Source organism: Xiphophorus maculatus, chromosome 10 (assembly GCF_002775205.1).
Source record: "Xiphophorus maculatus strain JP 163 A chromosome 10, X_maculatus-5.0-male, whole genome shotgun sequence".
Lineage (NCBI taxonomy): Eukaryota > Metazoa > Chordata > Actinopteri > Cyprinodontiformes > Poeciliidae > Xiphophorus > Xiphophorus maculatus.
The window spans coordinates 14591104-14611233 of record NC_036452.1 but is presented as its reverse complement, the minus strand read 5'-3'; the positions used below and the strand labels follow the sequence as shown (position 1 = coordinate 14611233).

At 36.8% G+C, this 20130-nt stretch overlaps 1 protein-coding gene across 10 annotated transcripts in view; it reads right to left on the bottom strand.

Moving 5' to 3' along the window:
* Window positions 1–20130, bottom strand: part of LOC102220395 (ankyrin-3-like) — a 101857-nt gene that overhangs the window by 30984 nt on the left and 50743 nt on the right. For 4 of the 10 annotated variants that reach the window (XM_023340525.1, XM_023340527.1, XM_023340529.1 and 1 more), the window contains exons 25-31: window positions 16261–16384; window positions 11445–11547; window positions 9772–9816; window positions 8348–8454; window positions 7956–7988; window positions 5821–6045; window positions 162–316 (exon numbers count right to left, since the gene is read on the bottom strand). In XM_023340525.1, the coding sequence (XP_023196293.1) occupies window positions 162–316; window positions 5821–6045; window positions 7956–7988; window positions 8348–8454; window positions 9772–9816; window positions 11445–11547; window positions 16261–16384 (792 nt within the window). Of the gene's footprint in view, window positions 1–161; window positions 317–5820; window positions 6046–7955; window positions 7989–8347; window positions 8455–9771; window positions 9817–11444; window positions 11548–13052; window positions 13065–16260; window positions 16385–20130 lie in introns of all 10 variants that reach the window. The other 6 variants (XM_023340531.1, XM_023340533.1, XM_023340532.1 and 3 more) reach the window with 3 other exon arrangements.

Genomic DNA, 20130 nt, shown 5'->3' with positions numbered 1-20130 from the left:
TAACCTAGTTAAAACTATGAGGAGGTTGGCTAAATAATGGATTGAATTTCAAGTTCAAAGGTTGGACTGTTGTTTTATAACCTAACCCTGTTTTATGTATCATAGAAACAGACAAAATAGGGTAGGATACATAAGTATAAAATGAGTTGGGTTAGCGTCACCTTCATCCATCCCGTTGAGGAGCTGATTGAGGTCGCTGGTCTTGCAGTCATACAAATGTTCCTTCCAGGATTCTCCATTCTCACTGCGCAGTAGGATCAACTCTCTCTCTTGGCCCCGCATTGAGGCAAAATGTGGGATCTCCACTATCACAGGCCTAGCAGGAGACATGTCAGAAATATACAGCTGAATTAATAATACTATCACCTTGCCTTTTACTGAAAAGCAACAATCTAATAAAACCATAAAAATATGCATTAGAATTTACGTTTTGAAGAATTTGATTGAGGCAAAATGGAAAGTAAATATTTTATTTTTTCCAAAGTGCAGTGTAAAACATAATTTGTAATATGAACATTTATAGGTTTAAGCAGCATCTTTGTAGAAGCCAAAATTAATGCAGATATCTGCACAGAGCTGCCATTAAATAAACATTTGGTGGTGGAAGTGATGGTTACAACATCACAGACGTGGTTTTGATGATGACAGTGATGGATAATAGTTCCAACTGTGAACCTGAGGAGTTAATGTGAGATTCAGAGCTAATGTAATGCATGAAATAGAATAAGGGGTGAAAATGAAGGGAAAAAAGCTGCACAGCCCATAATGACACAAGGCATAATGGTAACAGAAAGGAGTGTAAAGTTTCAGAGGAACACAATATGAGAACTTCTTCGTTAAAGTTAGAACTCTTCCTGTTTAGACACTACGAGGAAAGTTCAAGAATTTCCTAATTGCTGTTTGCCTCATCATCTTGTTAAGCTGCTGGATTTGTAACAAAAATGAATCATGACACATCATCAGGCTTTAAACTGTGTGGTGAAGCCACACATGTATGTAAGGATGGATGGATACCACATTTAGACAGTGGGGACATAAAATCTGTAAATACCTGTATTTATCTTGATTATATGCTCTTTTATACAACCTGAAAATTACTGAAAAATTCCAGATGTTTCCATACTCAGAGTGCTATGGACTAAAAAAGCATGCTAGATGCTCATAGGTGGTTTGTTACTTGCATCAGTGTCTGTCTTTCTCCCACTGTTTGGGAGGTTCATTAAATAAGGACTGTCCTATTCAACTTCGGCAGAGTCCTCCGCTTAGGAAGGGGGATTAGGAAGATGAAATAACATATTGAGATCATTTATTAAGAACATAAAATTGAGCACTTTTGATTTTTGCTTTTTGTTGTTTGGAACCTTTTTTATATAAAAGTACCATTAACCCAACTAGTATTTTAGTGTGGAAAGCCATACATTAGCTAATGGAGTAGCTCTGATCTTTAGGGACTTAGGATATTTTTTTATGATTCATGTATTCTAAATTATATAAAATATCTATGTGCTGTTGCAGAAAATAAAGTAGAACAAATACACATAATCTTAATCCCAAATACTTCACAGCAATCTCCATCGATACGTGGTTGGATGATGATTAGTGCATGAACCAGTGGGCAAGCCAATTAGCTTAATGGAGCTAATGGGGAGATTACAATTACACAGTTTCAAAAAACACTTGGTCTGTAGTTTACAACATAAACTTCCTATTTTTATTTTAGATTTTCAATAAACATCCAAATTATTGCACTCAGGACATACATTATGAAAGTGATCCACTACAACTGCTATTATCACCATCCACTGATGGAGTTTTTCATTTAATTATATGAGACAGATGATGCATGGCTAAAGTTATATCACAGAAATACAAAATCTGAAAAGTTTGATCTTACTAGGATACAAGTATAACTTAATTTCTTACTTATTTATTTGCATCAATCAAAAATCTGATGTTTGACTAAACATGCACTTTTTCTGAAAACAAAAAGGCGATGATATGCAGAAAATCTGATGTTGATTCTGAAGTGATGGAAGTCATGGAAGGTAGAATGGTGCTGTGTTTTGGGGTAAAAAAATGTCTCATGCTCAACAAAGCGCAGTCCAGTCCAGACAGCCAATCAAAACCTTCATATTAAGTGAAGTAAACTTCTGAGAGCTTCTAAATTCAAATTCACCATCCACTACACTTATTGGCAATCTAGTAATGATGTTTAAAAAGCTTTAATATAAAACCATATTTTATTACAGGAGAAAAGTCTTCTTTTTCTAACAAAATCTGCACTTCCTTGGTTTCTGGCAACTGTTGAATAACCTTGTTTGGGTAACAGGACAAAACTTTACCTTGTTTCTTAGAACATTTCACAAGATTGGGACATTTAGAGAAAATGAGAGATCTTTGACGGTTCATCTTTGCATAATCTGTCTAGATCACAGGTGTCAAACTCCAGTCCTCAAGGGCCACTGTCCTGCAGTTTTTAGATGTGCCACAGGTACAAAACGCTGGAATGAAATGACTTAATTGCCTCCTTCTTGTGTAGATCAGTTCTCCAGAGCCTTAATGACCTAATTATTGTATTCAGGTGTGGTGCAGCAGAGGCACATCTAAAAGTTGCAGGACTGCGGCCCTTGAGGACTGGAGTTTGACACCCCTGGTCTAGATAGTCAAACCAGTCCTCTCTTCTTTGCTTTCTTCTCTTCGGCTCACGACAGGTTTTAATAGCATTTTTTTTTCTGGGGAGTGACATGGTCATGGATAAAGTTAGATTTTATGTCTGGAGAATCGTCCTTTAAGCTGTCATTGTATTTCAAAGAGTTGATGATCATGACATGCACTGCAACACAACTCCCAAAGCTTTTTAGGGAGAAATAATCCCATAGCATCATCCATAAATTCCCCACCGCCTGGAGTATTTGTTCCCAAAAAAACAAAATGTAATCTTCAAAAACCAAACCACACAATTCCAGTTAAATTCCAGCTAGACTTTAGAAAACTCTAAACATTTACATTTATTTTGATAGAACAGAAAAGGCTTTACCATGGCATCCCTTCCAAAAACTGGTTAGCATACAGTGTTTAATGGTTATTCAAACTAATAAGTGACCCTTTTTTTTTTTACTTTACCTCGCTTTCCATTATCCTTAACATGGATTCTCATTCAACCTTATTTGCTGCAGTTACAGATTTTAAATATAACTCTCAGTGTAGAAAATAAGACAACTTGCCATTTTCTCATAACCATTTGCTGATGTATGAGGATCAACTCAAATCTGCCTTATTTTAATAAAAGATTTTCTTGTCTTTCCGGTTTTGAAGAGTAACTTTTTTTTATCCATTAAGTAAGTATAATCAAAATGGAAAGTTGTCTGTTTTTCAGTGTGGGACTTTGGTGCTAAAATAAAAACACCTTTATTTTAAAGCTTTTTTCCACATCGTTATAAGGGATGCCAATAAGTGTGGCAGGTGCTGTAGAATGAAGTGGTCACAAATCAACAGCAATGAAGTCAAAGCTACAATGTGTAGTTTTAGGAAGAACGTTAGTTATGAAAAAAAAAGTATAAATCAAGACCTTCTCCATGTGATGCTGCTGCAGCTGTGAAAAAATAGACTTTGCAGTGCTGTAACTAAATCTCTTCCCAAAACTACATGGAAATCATATAAAAGCAACAACCTTATAAACTGAAGTCAACAAAGATGGGCAACAGAATCCTTCAGCATGGATCAGCCTCAGTATGTCATTTCCTTGGGGTAGGTTGGAGGTAGGGAGAAAAGGTGAAGGGAGCTACAGTATGCTTGGTTCCTACCCAACAAATCTAGTTCCTCTGGGTCCCAGCTGTAGCACAGGACTAACCAGGCTCTCGCCTTCATTAAGGACTGGCAGTTTTCTGGGAAGATGGAGCTTACTGTGTCCACAAGATAATGAAACAAACATTTATACAAAACACACACTCACAAAGTCAGTGGCTTCTTTGGGTACATTTCGCCCCTTCGCCATTTCACACTTGTGCAGCTTTAATCGTTTTGTACCCAACTTTTCAGGGTACAGAATGTCAACATCTTGCCAGACTTGATGCTTGGTACAGTAATTTTTTAATTTACTGTAAGAAAATGTAGTGTGTGATATCAATGTATTATTTCACTGGGGAGTTTGATTAGATCATTCTAGGATGATCTGAGCTCATAATCTCTCATATTTAATAAGCTTCGACTTGCCGCCAGAGGAAATCAATAGATTTACATTTTAATACAAAGCTTTCAGGAAATATGGAATAAAATTATACTAAATTTAAGATTTGAGTATTTATCTGACTATTTCTTTCCCTATAGTTTGTAAAAATACCTCAATACTAAGAAAAATGGGCCCACAATTGTTAAACTCCATGGTTATTATATAGAAAAGTGAAGTGACAAAATAAACTTAGAAATCGGCGAAGGGGCAAGTTGACCCTGAGCCAGCTTCTTTGGATTAGATTAGATTATTGACAGCAGCATCAATGAGTAATTTATGCACAATATCAGAGCTGTGTGAAGTTGTGTGGATGATGAAATATGACATAAAATAATACAAAATTTGCAGCAATGTGGTTTTATTACTATGCCCGAGCAAAATAAAAATACTCGGCACACTATTAGTTGACGTTTTTAAAGTAGCCAATTCAGCAGCACCAGTCTTTTTCCTTGGCATTGGTTGAGAGTACTCCCCAGAGTGGAGATAAGACTGTAGATATTAGCTGTTGCACTAGTGCTAAGCTGGTTTTCACTGTGTGTATTATTAATGTATGCTATAGTACTTTTGGTGTTTGAATTATTAAAATAGGATACACTTTACAGTTGGGATGGTCTAACAATTTTCACAAGTTAGAATCTTTAACCCTAATTTGATTAGATTATTCTTTTATTGTTTCACTTGAAGTAATGTTTTCATCTTCACTGAATGGATTCTCAGCCCTTTTGTGCCACCTTCAGACAGGATCTCTACAACGTTTCTGCTTTTGTTTAATAATTAGTTAATTATAATTTTTTGACAGCACATTTTCACGTAATGGAAAGTTGTACGTATGGATTTGGTACTTGGGTTCACAAATTTCTTTCAGATATCTTGTCTGATTTCTTTTTATTTTCCCATGATATCGCAGAAGGAAACAGTTTGTTTGAGGTGTTGCCCTTAAATACGTCCTATTTAAGTCAAATGTAGTGAATTAACCTTAATATATAAATGACATAATCAGATACAGTATCCCAGTATTATATATAGTAATCATAACTGGGGAATATTCTATCGTATTAATGTTCACTATAAATTCCCGGAGTTCACAAAAGTTTGTCTTACATGCTGATGTGAATGGTTTGAACAGGAAAATATGTTAAATGTTTATGTCATAAATTACGCTTAAGAATAATGTTTTGATATTATAATTGAAAGCAGTTAAGTAGTTAAGGGATACTACAGAGAATTCATCTAATGGAACAATTTTAGTTGCATAATTAGAAACTTAAAAATAAAAAGTGAATATCTTTGATAAGTTGAAAACAAATTTATTAAAAGTCTTATGATCATCAATAGTTTTCCAGGACCTCCTGAGCTTATTTACAAACTCACCTCTATTTTTGAACATGAGGTTTAAGAATCGGCACACATTTCTACTCCAAATGCAAAGTATGCACACACACACTGAAAAACATAATCTCAGATAGCTACAAATGGGGATGTAACAAGCTGAATGAAGGATATGTTGTTTTTTTAATAAATAAAAAATAAGAAATTCTATAATCAGCAGTGGAAAGATCAGATATATTTAAAGATAAAAATTGCAGGCCTACCCTAAGAACTGAGCCCCAGCCGGTCCAACCTCCACCAGTCTGCTCGCCAGACCTTCTCCTTCCACCATCGGAGGAGGGGAGGCCAACTTGTGCCTCTTGACTAGACGACAAGTGATCCTGGTGGGTGCTGTACACTTTCTCGGTGGGATGATGATTCGCATGCCGTTGTGGCGACTTCCCCTCATGGAGCCGCCTCTGGCATCAACCATGAAGCTGACCAGGAACCTGGATAAGGGTGTAAAAAGGAGAAGAAAATAGGAGAGGAGGAATAGACAGAATAGCAGATCAAGAAACAAGAGGATATAGGTACAGGGATGAAAGAAGTAAAATCCATGTTGTTTTAAGTGTAGTGCTGATGAAGAGAGAAATTTTAGTTAAGGTGAGGTCGTGTCCCATGCTGCGATCTTATAAAAACACTGACAGTAAGTGTGAGGAAAACAGTAAAGAGAACAAAAATGTGAGAGGGGTTCTATGTTGGCTGGAACTGATGTAAGAAAAGGACAACATGGATGGAAACATTAAACCTACACTTAACGGCCACTTTATTAGGGACACCTTCAGAATTACCTTTTTAACACAGATAGCAACTCAAATCGGGGTTCAGTCCTGTCAGGTAAGATCAAGAAACTGCGGCTAAAAAAATTTCCACAGCCTCATCAAAAAGAGTTCAGAAAATTATCTTCTCAGAACTAATTCTAGCAGGATAATAAGTCATGTCACAAGGCTCAAATCATCTCAAACTGGTTTCTTGTACATGACAATGACTTCATTGTACTCCAAACACATCAGCAAGAGATGTGTTTGGAGGCTGAGTGCAACAAAGCAATATTGGGACATGGTGGAATGGAAGATTCTCTTCATGGATGTGACGCACATAAATCTGCAGAAACTGAATAATGGTATTATATAAATATGGACCAGTTAGATCTATACCACAGAGAATGAAGGGAGTTCTGAAGTAAAAAGAGGGTCCAACCTTGCACCGGTAAAGTGTTACTAAATAAGTGACCAGTAAGTGTATTTTAAAATTATAGCAGTTATTTTTTTAAGCCACCAACACAGGAGCCTCTGATCTTTTTTTGTGTTTTTCTCACACCAAGAAGTTAATTATTTCTGTCCCTACCTCCCCAAAAAGTAATAGCTGACACTCACACAAACCCAAATCATGCAACATGGTGCTGAAATGTCATGTTACCTTGACATAGCATTTCATGAAGACATTACAACTTTTGTTGTTATGTAAAAGAGCAATGTATTTGCTGTTTTACTAATAAGAGATGCACAAATCAATCAACAAGAGATTTGGAGGTAAAATACAGAAAAATCTGATTTGTTTTCTCTTTTTAGTAAATGCATCTAAACTAAAAGGCATGATCGGTGCATCTCCACTTTACATCCAATAAAGGTAAAGATCTCTTCCAGCTATGCTTATTTCAATGTCCTATAGATGTTTCTGAGCCTTCAAATCAGGTGCATAAATTAAATGATCAGAGCAAGTGACCGCCTCCCTAAAAGTATTAATTTTAGAAGGTTGTTTGTCTTGAGAAAGATTCGTGAGTGGGAACTATTTTTGGTAGTTCCCAGTATTCTTAGCAATGTTCAATTTAGCAAATTCATCTAAAATGTTGACTAACAACAAATAAATTTCAGACTCTATAGGCCTCAGTAAGCACTATAATAGCTAAAGTTTAACCAGTCGAACAGAGCATATCATAAATACCTCATCACCTCACTGACTGGTAAAATTTCATCCATATTATTGTGAAAAACTGATACAAAGGGGAGATAAAAATGGGAAATCCTGATACAACGTGTTGTCCATTTGACTGTTACTACGTTTTTGCTAAAACATCCCTTCTTAGTTTCTGTTCAGAAAGATAACATAAAGACCATGACATATAAGAAAACCCTAAAGAATTTAACATTTTAAAACCACATTCAGCCTATTTTTTTAAAACACAGTCACTCAGATCAGTTAGAAAATCAAAACAAAAGGACAAAAACACATCTAAAAGCCCTCGCTTTGTGTCAAGAGTATAAGGTCAATTGATGAGTGAGGAGGACAAACACAGATGTTATGAGTGAACTGAGAGGGGGAAGGTGTGACAGAGAGCCACCAATCACAGTCAAATCACCTGCTGTCGTACTGCGGAAGCGGAGAGGAAAAACTGCAGGATGGACGACAAAGTAACGCAAGGAGGAATAAGTCAAAAACAGAGCTTTAACACTGTAAAAAAAAATCTTAAAAATACATTTGAAACTTTGGGATTATTCATCAGATGCAGAAAATTTCCCAAAATGTCAAATGTTTTCTCAGTTGCAGCTCCATCATGGCTGAAGTATAGACATGCTAAAGGCTTAAGGGAGACAAAATTGTAAAAAAAAAAATAAAAAATCTGGAGGACAAACTGCAAAACAGGCAGGCAGAGACCCCCACCTTTTCCCTTCTTTCTGCCTTTGTCTTTATCTTCATAGTGAAATGGAGACACTCCTGTATTTCTCCATTCTTCATTTCAAACATGCTTACCCAGAGTGCACCGGTGAGGAGACAAGGTTGACATTATCCAGGTGGTCTGCAGTCCAGCTGTACCTCCTCAGAGAGTCGTTGTCGGCGTCCTTTGTCATCAACAGATGCTGCAAAGCAAAGAACAATCATTATCAAGACTTGAGTATTTACCAGAGGTTCATTTCTACATCTGGTAAAAAACTTTTAACATTTCCTTCTATAAAATGGAAAAGTGCCTTGGAAAAAGTTGAACAACCCATAACTTTTCTACATTTTGCCAGGTTGCAACAACAAAGGAACACAAATGTGTTTTATTTGGATTTTATATGAGGGATCAATATAAAACAGTACTTGTTTCTCTTTTTTTTTTTTACAGGTAAGTGTCGGAAAAGTCTGGCATGAAGGCAGATTTTTTTGCAAAACAGTTCAAACTCTGTCAGAAAGGTTGAGGACATCAGATCTGCCACAGATTTTCAGGTGGATTTATATCTAGACTTTTACCTGGCCATGCCAAATAACAAATATTTGATCCCTGCTTTAATCTAAGCTGTCCCACTGCAGCTCTGGCTGTATATTTATGGTTGCTGTCCTGCTGGAAGCTGGACAGCAAGCTGATGTCTATGGGCTTTTAGTTTGCCCATATTCTTTCTATTTTCATATGGTGGATTGTCAGAGCTCTATGAGAAAGCAAACAGGCCAGGCTCCTCTGCCTGACCTGTCTGCTTTATTTCTTGGACTGGATGACGCTGTTTGTTCACTAATGTTCCCCAACAAACCGCTGAGGTCTTCACAGAACTATGTAGAATGTAGAACATTCATAATGTTTACATGTTGACAGGATGTTCATTGTAAAATATTTTTGTTATATGTGATCCCAATGAAGCAGTGACCACAGTGCTTTCAGCTTCAAAACCAAATAAAAAAATTACATACTGCAGTATGTAAAATATGACTAAACATGCGAAGCTGGATCTGAAAAAACTGAAACACAGCTGAAGAAGATTATGAGGAAATTTATTTTGATGTTCAAATTTTACATTATTCCACACCCAAATTAGTAGTTTTTGGTTCAGAATGTAAGGACCAATGGATATATGAATGGAAAAATTTAGTGAGGATATATTTACCGTTTTGCAGTCCAATTCAATCCAAAAGTCATATCAGTAATACCAGGAAACTATTTTCCCAGAGAACATTGATTTAAGTAAAGAATTGTGCAGAATTATGCATTATGCTGCAGTTTCACCTCCCAGCATTCTTCAAGTGTGCTCCTTCTGTTTGTTTGTTTTTTTATATAAATATACATGCCAAAATAACTACTATTTTATTTTTCTCTCAGAACATAAACCCTCTCCTCAGATTTTAGTTAGCATGTAACATCCATAAGATGGAGCTATAAGTGAGCTAAAATATTCGGTGTCATGCACAACAATACTGATGTCTACCTTATTGTGATGCTCTACAATGAAAGACCGTTCCTTACAGAGCATCTGGGGCAGCGTGAGGGAGAACAGCATGCTATTATTTCACAATAGTTAGAGAGAAACAAACAACCCAACAGAAATTACTGTGGAGCTTTTTAAAACACAAAATGTTTGCTGTTGGAGCCTATGGAGGTTCAAAAGATTACTATAAACATGGATTCTTTGCAAATGGTATGATCAGCTTAGAACAGACCACATGCTGTATTGTGCAAAAGGTTTTCAGCTACCTGTCAACTTTTTGTCATTTGGTCTATACTAGTATTTTGTCGGATTCTCAAAAAGTTTTCCTTTAGTGTTTGGGAATCGGTCAACTATTCTGGCCAACAATTTTTCTTAACTTTGACTCAGTTGTGTAGGCTCAAACTCAGGGAACAAACCAGTGTTATTTTTAATATGATTTTGCAGTATCATATCGCAAATACACTCATTTTCAATTAAATAGATTATTGAGAAGCTCATTTGTTCCAATAACTCAATTCAGAAGCCAACATTTCCAAGCCCTTATTCTGATTTTCTGTTTACAGCTCACAAAAACACGACTCTTAAGGTTGTACCAGACCAAACAGAAGATAATGATTCAAACACCAATAAAGCAGTTCTTAGGAGCTCTTAGCAAAAACCTGGACATGAAGGCTGATGGATTTCTGCTCACTGTCCGTTTTCCAGAAGAGGACATTAAATTTACAAGACTCCTCACATCTCATCATCCCCATAAACTTTTTGAAATGCTGCAATCAGAGAAACGTGTCTGAAACATGAAAATCAGAACCATCTGGCTGCTCCACACACTCTTGCCTCAAGCTGTTTGAATGAACTGATGTCAACATTATGCATTTTAAATCACTGTGCTGTGTAAACTCTTTTTTTTTAAAACTCATTTGTGTTTTCCATAATCTATTTTTTCAGTTACTTTTTCAGTTACAGATATCTGAAAAACACAGACATATTTTATTATTATTATTATAGTAAACAGTTAAATTATTGGTGGTCAGTCCCCCCCCCCCCGTTTATTAAGGTTGCAATAATGCAGAGATTAATCAGAAATCTGGCTTAAATCTGCTTGTTTTAGGCCAACCCGTCCTGACCAGAGACAATACTTGGAGAAATAGAGATGTGAAAAGCTATTTAAAAAGAAACGGGACTGTCTTTGATAGGTCTATATGTCAGTCATTCATTCAGGATTTGAAAAGAAGGAGCTATAAAAGACTTTCTTCAGAAATGTCAATTAGTGTTAGTTGAAATCTTTTGTGCCACACTGTATATCTTCATTTTTTCTGTGTAGATGTGAAAGATGTGTTTGGTTTTGTAACTTTAACCAGGAGATTCTTGGATCATAGACAATGGTTATTCCTTCTGTAAAGGAAAGTAGGCCATCACAGTAATCTATCCTAGATAGAAGACTTAAGAACTGATGTCATGCCCCCTTCTCAGGTGAAATATAACAGGATTTGGTCGTCTTTGTGTCACAGCACCCCCTCAGGTGTAAGAGGATTGGTGAACTGTCTTGCTTTTGGCTCAGCACCAAGCCAGCCCAGCACATTTGGAGACAGAACTGTGTCAGTAGTAAGGGTTAACGACCGGCAGATTACCGAGTCAGGTTGAAATGAATCACGCACAAAGCACAGAGTACATACCGGGTCCTTGGTGGGAGCCAGGATCTCCTCGATCATCATGCTGTCCCGTGTGAAGGAGCTCCGGTTCAACGTGTTGGACCTATCAGAACTGAAGGAACGGAGGCTTGGTGTGGTTGGGGCAGGAGTCACGGATTACCAAGACAACAGTCACAGTGATGAAGAAGGGTAGGGGAGGGGTAGGAGGAGTTGGCAAGGGGTGGAGCGTAAAGGGATATGAAAGTAAACAGAAAAAAAAAAAAAAAACATTAAATGCATGCAGCTTCCAGGAACCTGACTGTCCACAAACAATAAAAAAAGAAAAAAAAGAAAATTGAAACAAAGATATAAAGAAAATGTTTTCATTTGTTTGCAGCAACAGAAAAGCAACAATAAACTCACTATTAGTTAACATTGGTACTACATAGTCAACAAAAGGGTCCATTTTAGATTTGTAATCATCAACATGATAAAGACAGCTGATTCCTGATTATATTGTGTCTCAGTGTCACATTTACTAGCTGCGTCCTCACGTTTCAGAATGCTCAGAGTCTTCGTGTGCCGTGCGATGGACATTTATGAGGTAAACAAATAGCATTCCTGAGCAATGACGTGAGAAGTGTTTGCCTGCAACGTCCCGGGAATGATTACGCTAATTGGTAATTAGAGAGAGGAAAACCAGACAGACGAAGGAAATCATCTGAGCGAGACTTTGGAAAATTGCACAATCATCTTTACGTGAAGCTAAAAAGGTGAGTCAGAGCAGGAGCCTCTCTGAGCTATGAAGCGCCAACTGCAGCTCTGCTATGTGTTTGTATGTCTGTGACATATTCAGAACACAAAGCCTTTTGAGATGTCTACTGAACATTGGAATCAAAGTTGAGCTGTTAAGCAAATATTTGCAGCAATGTTGCAATTGTCTTTATAAGATACTTTTCGCACATGTCCCTTTGACACTGGTCATGCTCAAATGGTACTGTAAATGACTCAGTAGCAGAATACATACATCCTTTTGCACAAATGTGTTTCTTATCAGCCATTAGTCCCAGAGTGTATGAGCTAGTTTTATCTGTATTTGAATTATGCTCAACCACTGCATGACCCCAGTTCACTCATTGACCTAGATTTTAACAATGGTAAACATACTTTAGTGGACAGCTTAGTCTTCTCTGAGTATTTTTTTTTCTTTTGACATGATTTAAGCATAGAAAGAGCAATGCATTCTTACAGCGAGAGAAATGCTGCATCAGCTCAAGTCCCTGGAAGCACGATAATGGAAATCTCCACAACAAACCGAAATGATGCAAAGCTCCAACTTTGTGCAAACCTTACAACGACCCAGGCATGGACAAGAACCACAGTCAAACACAAAAGCAAACAGATGATGCTATTAGAAACAGCTGAAAGTAAGAAATTAGACAATAGACCACATGTACATCCCACAATGTTAAAACACCAAACAACCAGTCAAAAATAATTGGATTAGAGGTGAAATGTGCAGGAAAACTTCAATATTTCAGAAGAGGTGGTCATTATTCTAACAGAGACTGGGATCCGGGGGAGGGGAAAGGGAGAGGCAGGGTGATGGTGGAGGTATAGGGGTGGGGGGCCTCGTCATGCTGAGAGCCTTACCTGGCTTTGGTACTAACAATAAGAGCGGACATGAGGAGAGAATAAAACATCATGAAGAAAACAGAGGAGGGAAAGAAGAGATGCAAAGAGAAGCAGGAGTAGAGACGCAGAATGAAGCTGACTTGAAATAAGAGAAAGTGCTCTGTTTATAACTCATCTACAAACGGATTTAATTTCAGAGTGTTATTTATAAGGTATTTTAGGCTTTAGGGTTAAAATAAAGCTAATTTGTTTAATTCATCAATTAAACACACAGTGAGTATGAACATGTATCGTAAATTGTTTTTCTGAGGAAAGTTAGACATTAGAGCTAACAAAACCTTAAATATGTAGATTGGAAAACTGGGTTGATACCAAACTAAATCTGTTCATCTCGGCATACCAGTAATACTTTGTGTTATTTGCAAATTATGCATCACAGAAAACTAAGACCACATGTGGAGTTCCACATGGTTCCCCTTTAGTAGTGGGTCATAACCTACTTCATATTGTTAGGCAGGTTCTACTTATGTTATTTCTTGATGTTTCAGGTCTAACAGTAGTAAGGCCTGGGTGTATCTAGTGAACTTAAACTCACCTTTCCAAAATATGTGGTTCATCACAGTTAATTCACGATTCAGCAAACAATGTGAGGCCTTTTATAACACAGGGCCAGATTGGTTTGGATAGTTTCATGTTTTCTCTTGATAAATTACTGTATATTGTCCATTCATTTATTTGAAAATGGCCTTTTGGATTTACTCTGCTTATCGTAATCTCAAAAAACAGTTGTATAATAAAGTGTTTAGCGTCACAATAATGTACAGTACAGTTTAACAGATAGATAGATGTGGTATCATCTTAAAACAAACATTGCAAGATTGCAAAAGAAAATATCAGGAACCAAAAACAATGGTGCAATTTCTTTACTTTTATTTAAATTTTTATTAGGTCAAATTACTGTAGCTGTGTTAAAAGAAAATCGATGTTGCAGCTCTAATTTTTAGAGGTGCACGTAGTATTCACACTTACAGCTGAATGACTGCATCTAGCTTCAGTTTATTTAATTACCTCTGCTTTTTATTTGTTTAAATTAGCATTTTCTTGGGTCTTTCTACAATTTATGTGCCATGCCTAAATTATAATGTAAATCTTTTTGTCATTATTTCGAGAATGTGATTTTTCAATTCAAGTGTTTCAATAACTCCAATGTAAAACAGCTGTTTCTTCTCCTGGCAAAGCATCAAGATTTATTATAACACGATCAATATACACAGTTCTGAAATAGTACTGCAGCTTTAACAGCAAGACATATGATGTATTTGTGGATGTTAGTAAAAGTTGTTTAATTCATTTACCATTTAATAAATGACCGTCTAGTAAAACTGCCAATGCAGGATGACAACAGAAAGCCCAGACAGCTAAACTAGTTAAAAACTAAATTGATTAAACACATTCAGACAATGTGTGCTTGAGCCCTTCTGAATTGAACATGTTTCTAATTTCCTATGGCTCGTTGTTCGTTTATGTCACTCCTCAGATATTTAATAGTCCCTCCCTCTGCAGTATGTTGCACAAGTGTCAATGTTTTCAAAAGAGAATAAAGTTCAACAGAATGGACTGTAACCCCTGACTGTGGCCGCAGAAACTCCCCCTGTTGTGATTTCTCTAAAGAATTTGATAAGGAAATTGTTTTCAGATCAGGATTTTGTTTTTGCTGAAGGGTTTGTCTATGCAAATAGCTTTTGTCCAAATAACCATCAAGAAATAACTTTATTTGAAAGAAGTTTATCACGCAGCTATTTTTTCAAATCTTACTTACAAGTGAGATTTTAGAAGGCTCCACCAACTCAAAGTATGATTATTTCCAAAATATTGCAAAACCCCCCCCAAAACAATTATAGACTAACATAAGCCAGTAGTAAAAATATAAAAGCCAATATTTTTCACAGACATTGACTTTGAAAAACAGGCAGCAGATCACAGAGGAGCAGCAGCCAGTTTTTTTATTTGCTCAAAGACTTAATTCCAACTAAATCCCAAACCTCCACGCACTTAAGAGAAACATTTTTCAAAATAGCTGCAGGATAAATCTACTTCTGTGTTTGTGTCCCTTTAAAGCCAAGTCAGTGGTTCATTGTAGAGATGTAGTGAAAGTTCAATGATTGCACCATTTCTATTTTAGCATCTTTCTATTCTATCTGAACTAAATGAATCGGTTAGTTTCAGCAGTGTATGCAATAGACATATTGATCTATTGCTGTTTGTTTATGTCAAATATGAGGTTTTCATTGGTCCTCGATTGTCAAACAAGTCCTTGCATATGCAAAACTTTCACCATTGCAATTCTCTCCTTGGTTGTTGATGTTATTGCTAAAAATAGATGCATACAACCACTTAGACAATCAAAGAGAAAGCTATACATGAACATTTTGTCGTCTTTATATCAATATTTTTACAAGTTTTCCTGTTTTATTTTATTCAGGCTCACCATACGTAGAAACGTTAAAAAAAAAAAAAGCTAAGCACACAGCAGCCAAAGGATACAGTAGAGTGATGACATTATATTAGGAAAGCTTAACTTGGGTTTGAGGAGCAGGAAGTCAGAATAAATGTTATTCTGAGGCAGAATCTTTGAGACTTAACAAACCGGCACCTTACCAGAGATTCCAAAGGTCTCTATTGTAAGTTAAATCTACTTGTAATTTATCAGAGTTAAAATCTGCAATTCAAAAAACTAAAATGCTAGCAACGTTTAGGCTACATTGTGATTTTTGCTCCCCTTTCTAGCTGGCAGTGATAGGCGTCAACCTCCTATTTCACCAGAAGACTTTATATCAGAGAGCTTCTAAGTAATTGTGCAAATCTCACATTTTTTCCACAAATCATACCTTGTTTTACTTATGAGAGTTTAACTGCTTTACAGAAATGTAGATTTTGGGGACAGTTTTTGTGACATGGTTGTGCAGCCAGTCAAAACAAAAAACAGAAGAGCATCTGAATGGTAACAGATATTTTTTATGTTATATGCTGATTGCATGCCTCCATTAGAATAGATATTTAGTCAATATATCTCATTTAAAAAAAATCTAAATATATTAACATTTGTATAATCTTTCTGGCACTTTATATACCATTTGCACTTTGCAAAAAAGGTCACAGGAGCACAAAAAAGTTAGCATTAGACTCAACAAAGACTTTTGCCATGTTGTGTTGCAGTGAGCCTTACCTCTGCGACCGTGCACCAACGCTGAAGCCCATGTAGCCCTCCTGTGGGAGTGAGTCATCTCCAAGTTCCCGAAGGTCATGAGGGGCCAGATATTTATCTGTATCCCCCGTCATTGCATCATCACCTGGCAGATGGAGACACACGGAACAGAAATTAGTTTTTTGCAGAAAAAGACTCAAAAATGGTTCACAATCCCTGTAGCCCTTAGAGAATAAGTAGAAAATTCTCATTGTTTTTTTTTTTTTTTCATTCATGCAGAAACACAAACTCATTTGGACATGTCAATCAATGCATCCTCCGCCCAGAGGCTGTTTCCCAGTTTAACTTTGGTCCAGTGTCCCACTCAGTCAAAAGTCATCATTGAAGAGAAGTTTAACACTTGTTGAAATCCAAATAAAATAAAAACAAGTTAAAAGCATTTTGAAGGTGGTTTCTGTCAAACAAAAAAGCTTTGCGTCATCACTTTAAACACACTACAGACACAAAAAAATAAGTTCAGGACTTAGAACATACTTTAAAGGTGAGCAGGAAAATTGTTAGTAGCGTGTTATTACCCTCAGAGGTACAGTAGACCTAAACCTACTGATTTAGCCGCTGGCTGCACAGTTGAAGCGAGAGGAGGCAAGTGCATGCAAGCGGAGAGACGAAAAGAAAGAAAAGGAAGGCATTCCAGCAACAACAAAGCAACAGAGACGCCCCCTTCCCTCCATCTTTCTGTGTCCCATCACACCCCCACTGCTGCTACAACACCCTTCCCCCTTTGTAAAGCCCCCCCCAGCAACACACGGGATACTTCACAGACCCCCATCTGGCCACATTCCAGCCCATTCTCAAGGATTCGCTTTGCGTTTAGCTCCAACAAGAGCAAAGTCCCCTTAGCAAAGAACCCACACTCACGTCCTGCCTTGAAGCAATTCATTAAGCCACAAGTTCACTCCCAGGCTTTTCCTTCGAACTAACTTTTCCTCAACTCGTAACCTTGCCTGCTCCGGCATTAACTGTCTATCTCTGTTTTAGAGGCCGGCACTCACGTCAACAGATCGTCTTTCTCCCGCCTACCAGCTCCGCTCCTGGATTATCCAGACTGTGTTTGTGTGTCTCTCTGTGTGTGTATGATTTTCCGAGCACACACCTACGGCACAAACATAGTGGGGGGGGGGATTTGTGACTCAGAGAGTCGTCTAACATCTAAAAAATGTTTCAGTTTATAGATTTAAAAAATAATGTTTACACCACTTAGATCTTTTCACGTTTTGTCGTTTTGTCACGCTGCAACCATAAACATCAATGTATTTCACTGGTATTTTATGTGATAGGCAGAAAGTTGTGAATAATGGTAAACTGAATGGAAAACAAAAGTTTTCAACATCTTTTAGAAATAAAAAATCTGAAAAGTGTGGCATGGATTTGTATTTAGCCCTGGTTTCATAATTCAGCAAATCAGTAGGTCTAAACAGAGTTCACCTGGACATAATACGCTGTTTTGTAATGGCCTCTGAGGTTGGTTACAGAACATTAGATCAAAACATGCACCCACACTGCACCCTCTCCCCCATTAGTGATCACTTTGTCCTTTCACATAATACAAACTCATCTGTCAAGATCACACAGCAAGCCTGCACTGAGATCCAGTGAAACATGGTTTACAATTTGCAGCATTCAACTGAGCAATGCAAAGGGGTGAGTTTAGGTCATGGTCCACATAAAGTCTTTTTAAAGCCACTCGGTTCTTTAAATACAAGAAAAGTTGTTTTGCACCATATTTACCCGTACAGTTTATAATGGTTACAGGTTTGTGACTACCCGTAAAGGTGGATCGGGGGCATAACATTGTTGGAGTGACTTCAAATGCTGCATTGTGTCGGGATAAACTTGTAGATCGAGAATAAAAGATGATCTGAAAAGGGCTGACGAAGGAGCCAAGAAGCAGATAGTAACTCTGGAGGAGCTACAGACAATCAAAAGACTTAAAACTAGTGCAGAGGTCTACCTTTAAGTAGGAGATCGACTGTAAAAATGCAGTCAAAAAGTATGATGGAAAAAAGATTGATCAATGCATATTTATGTGTTAAAATGGTCCAGATCTACAGCTAACCAAACATTTTGTGGCACAACTTGAAAACTGAAGTTTACAAATACTTATCCATTCAGTCTGATTGAGATGGAGCTAATTTAAAAAATAAGGGAAATTGTAGCTGTGCAATGCTGACATACCCCAAAAGATTTGTAGATAAAGTCTCAACAGAATGGTTAAACAGTGTTAACTCACTCGTGTGGCTAAAAATAAATGTGTACCAGACTTACAGTATTTAGGTGTGCTTTCTGGCATGTTTTGTCATTATTTGTGACAAGTAACCAAAAATTAATGTGACACTAAAGTACTGTTGAAAGTACAATAACAGCTAACAATCCTTAGTCATCTTTATAATGAAAAGATATAGAATCAGCCAGTAAAGATTTCAGTTGCAGAACATGTTATATTGATTTGTTCCCATTTGTCAAATCAATAGCAGTGCTCTCTTTGAAAGAAAAATGCTTATTATCAATGGTTTAAAAAAAAATAAAAAAAATGAAGGTCCATAGCCACACAAAAAACGGATATCAAATACAGTAGAGTAATGGAATTAGATGTAAAAGACTTTTTTATTACAGGAACTTTTAACTTGGATTTTACATCAAACAAAAATAAATTATATGAATTAAACCAACTTTAGAAAATAAATAAAACCCTAAACAGAATCTGTTGTTTGTTCTGATTTAGCTCATGAATAGTTTGCGTGTGTGTGTGTGTGTGTGTTATTGGATAAGGTAATCACTGCCGCTCCTGGTATGTAAGCATGTGAATATGGCTAGAGTTACACTCGATTTATTTTTAGATCAGAGGTTCAAGATGGACAACAACAACTTGAACACACATTCCTGCACGAGGAAGAAACATGCACAGAGCGCTGCACGGAAAAAAAGAAGCAGTGAAACTACACGCAGTTTAGCTGCAACGGTTCAGCTGCAACACTTCAAACTGGTTACTAGAGTTAGTTACAGTGAGGTCAACCTTTTTTTTTTGACTTACAAGTATAGGTGATGTTTATATTTTCAACATCCATTTCTGTTCAAAACACAAGCAGAACCATTTTTGCTTTATTATGTGTGCTGCATTCAAACCTTTTATACCTTCAAGATTTTACGTTTAATACATGGATGCCGTTTGATGAGCTTGGTCCTGCAGTCTGTATGATAGGACTACAAGAAAGACCTAAATTTAGATAGTTAGATGTAGATGTGCAGAAATGCGTTGGTATCCCTGTTAAAAAGGAGCAAATAGCCTTTGAAATCTTCTTTTATTGCAGTAAAATAATCTCAAAGGAAAATTGTTATTAATCAAGTGTTCTTTATTTCACTTTTTATGCACAACATAAAGTGCTGAACAAGCATACTGATGACATAAAAGTCATTCAGTCATTTACAATAGGCTTTTACTCTGTAATAAATAAATAAAAATTGCAGCCTCACATTTTTAAAATAATTTATTCAGTTTGGAAAAACATCAGATTTCCTCTTTTTTACCAGTGGCACAGCTGTGAATGAACTTTTTTAATTGTTCCTTTTTTTTTTTTTCTTTAATTGACCACCCTCCAGGAACATCTAATTACTAATCCATGACTTCCTGTTTCCCTCGGGTTTAAATATGACATGACACAGATATCCATTTCTTTCAGCCAGCGGCCAACAGGCTAGATGCTGACCCATATTTACTATTCTCTACACACAGTGCCAAAAAATAAGTAAAGGAAATGAAAGACATCCATAATGGACAACAGCAACTTGTCCATCTTGAACCACCCTTGTAACAGAGCTATGGTTTGAGTGGCA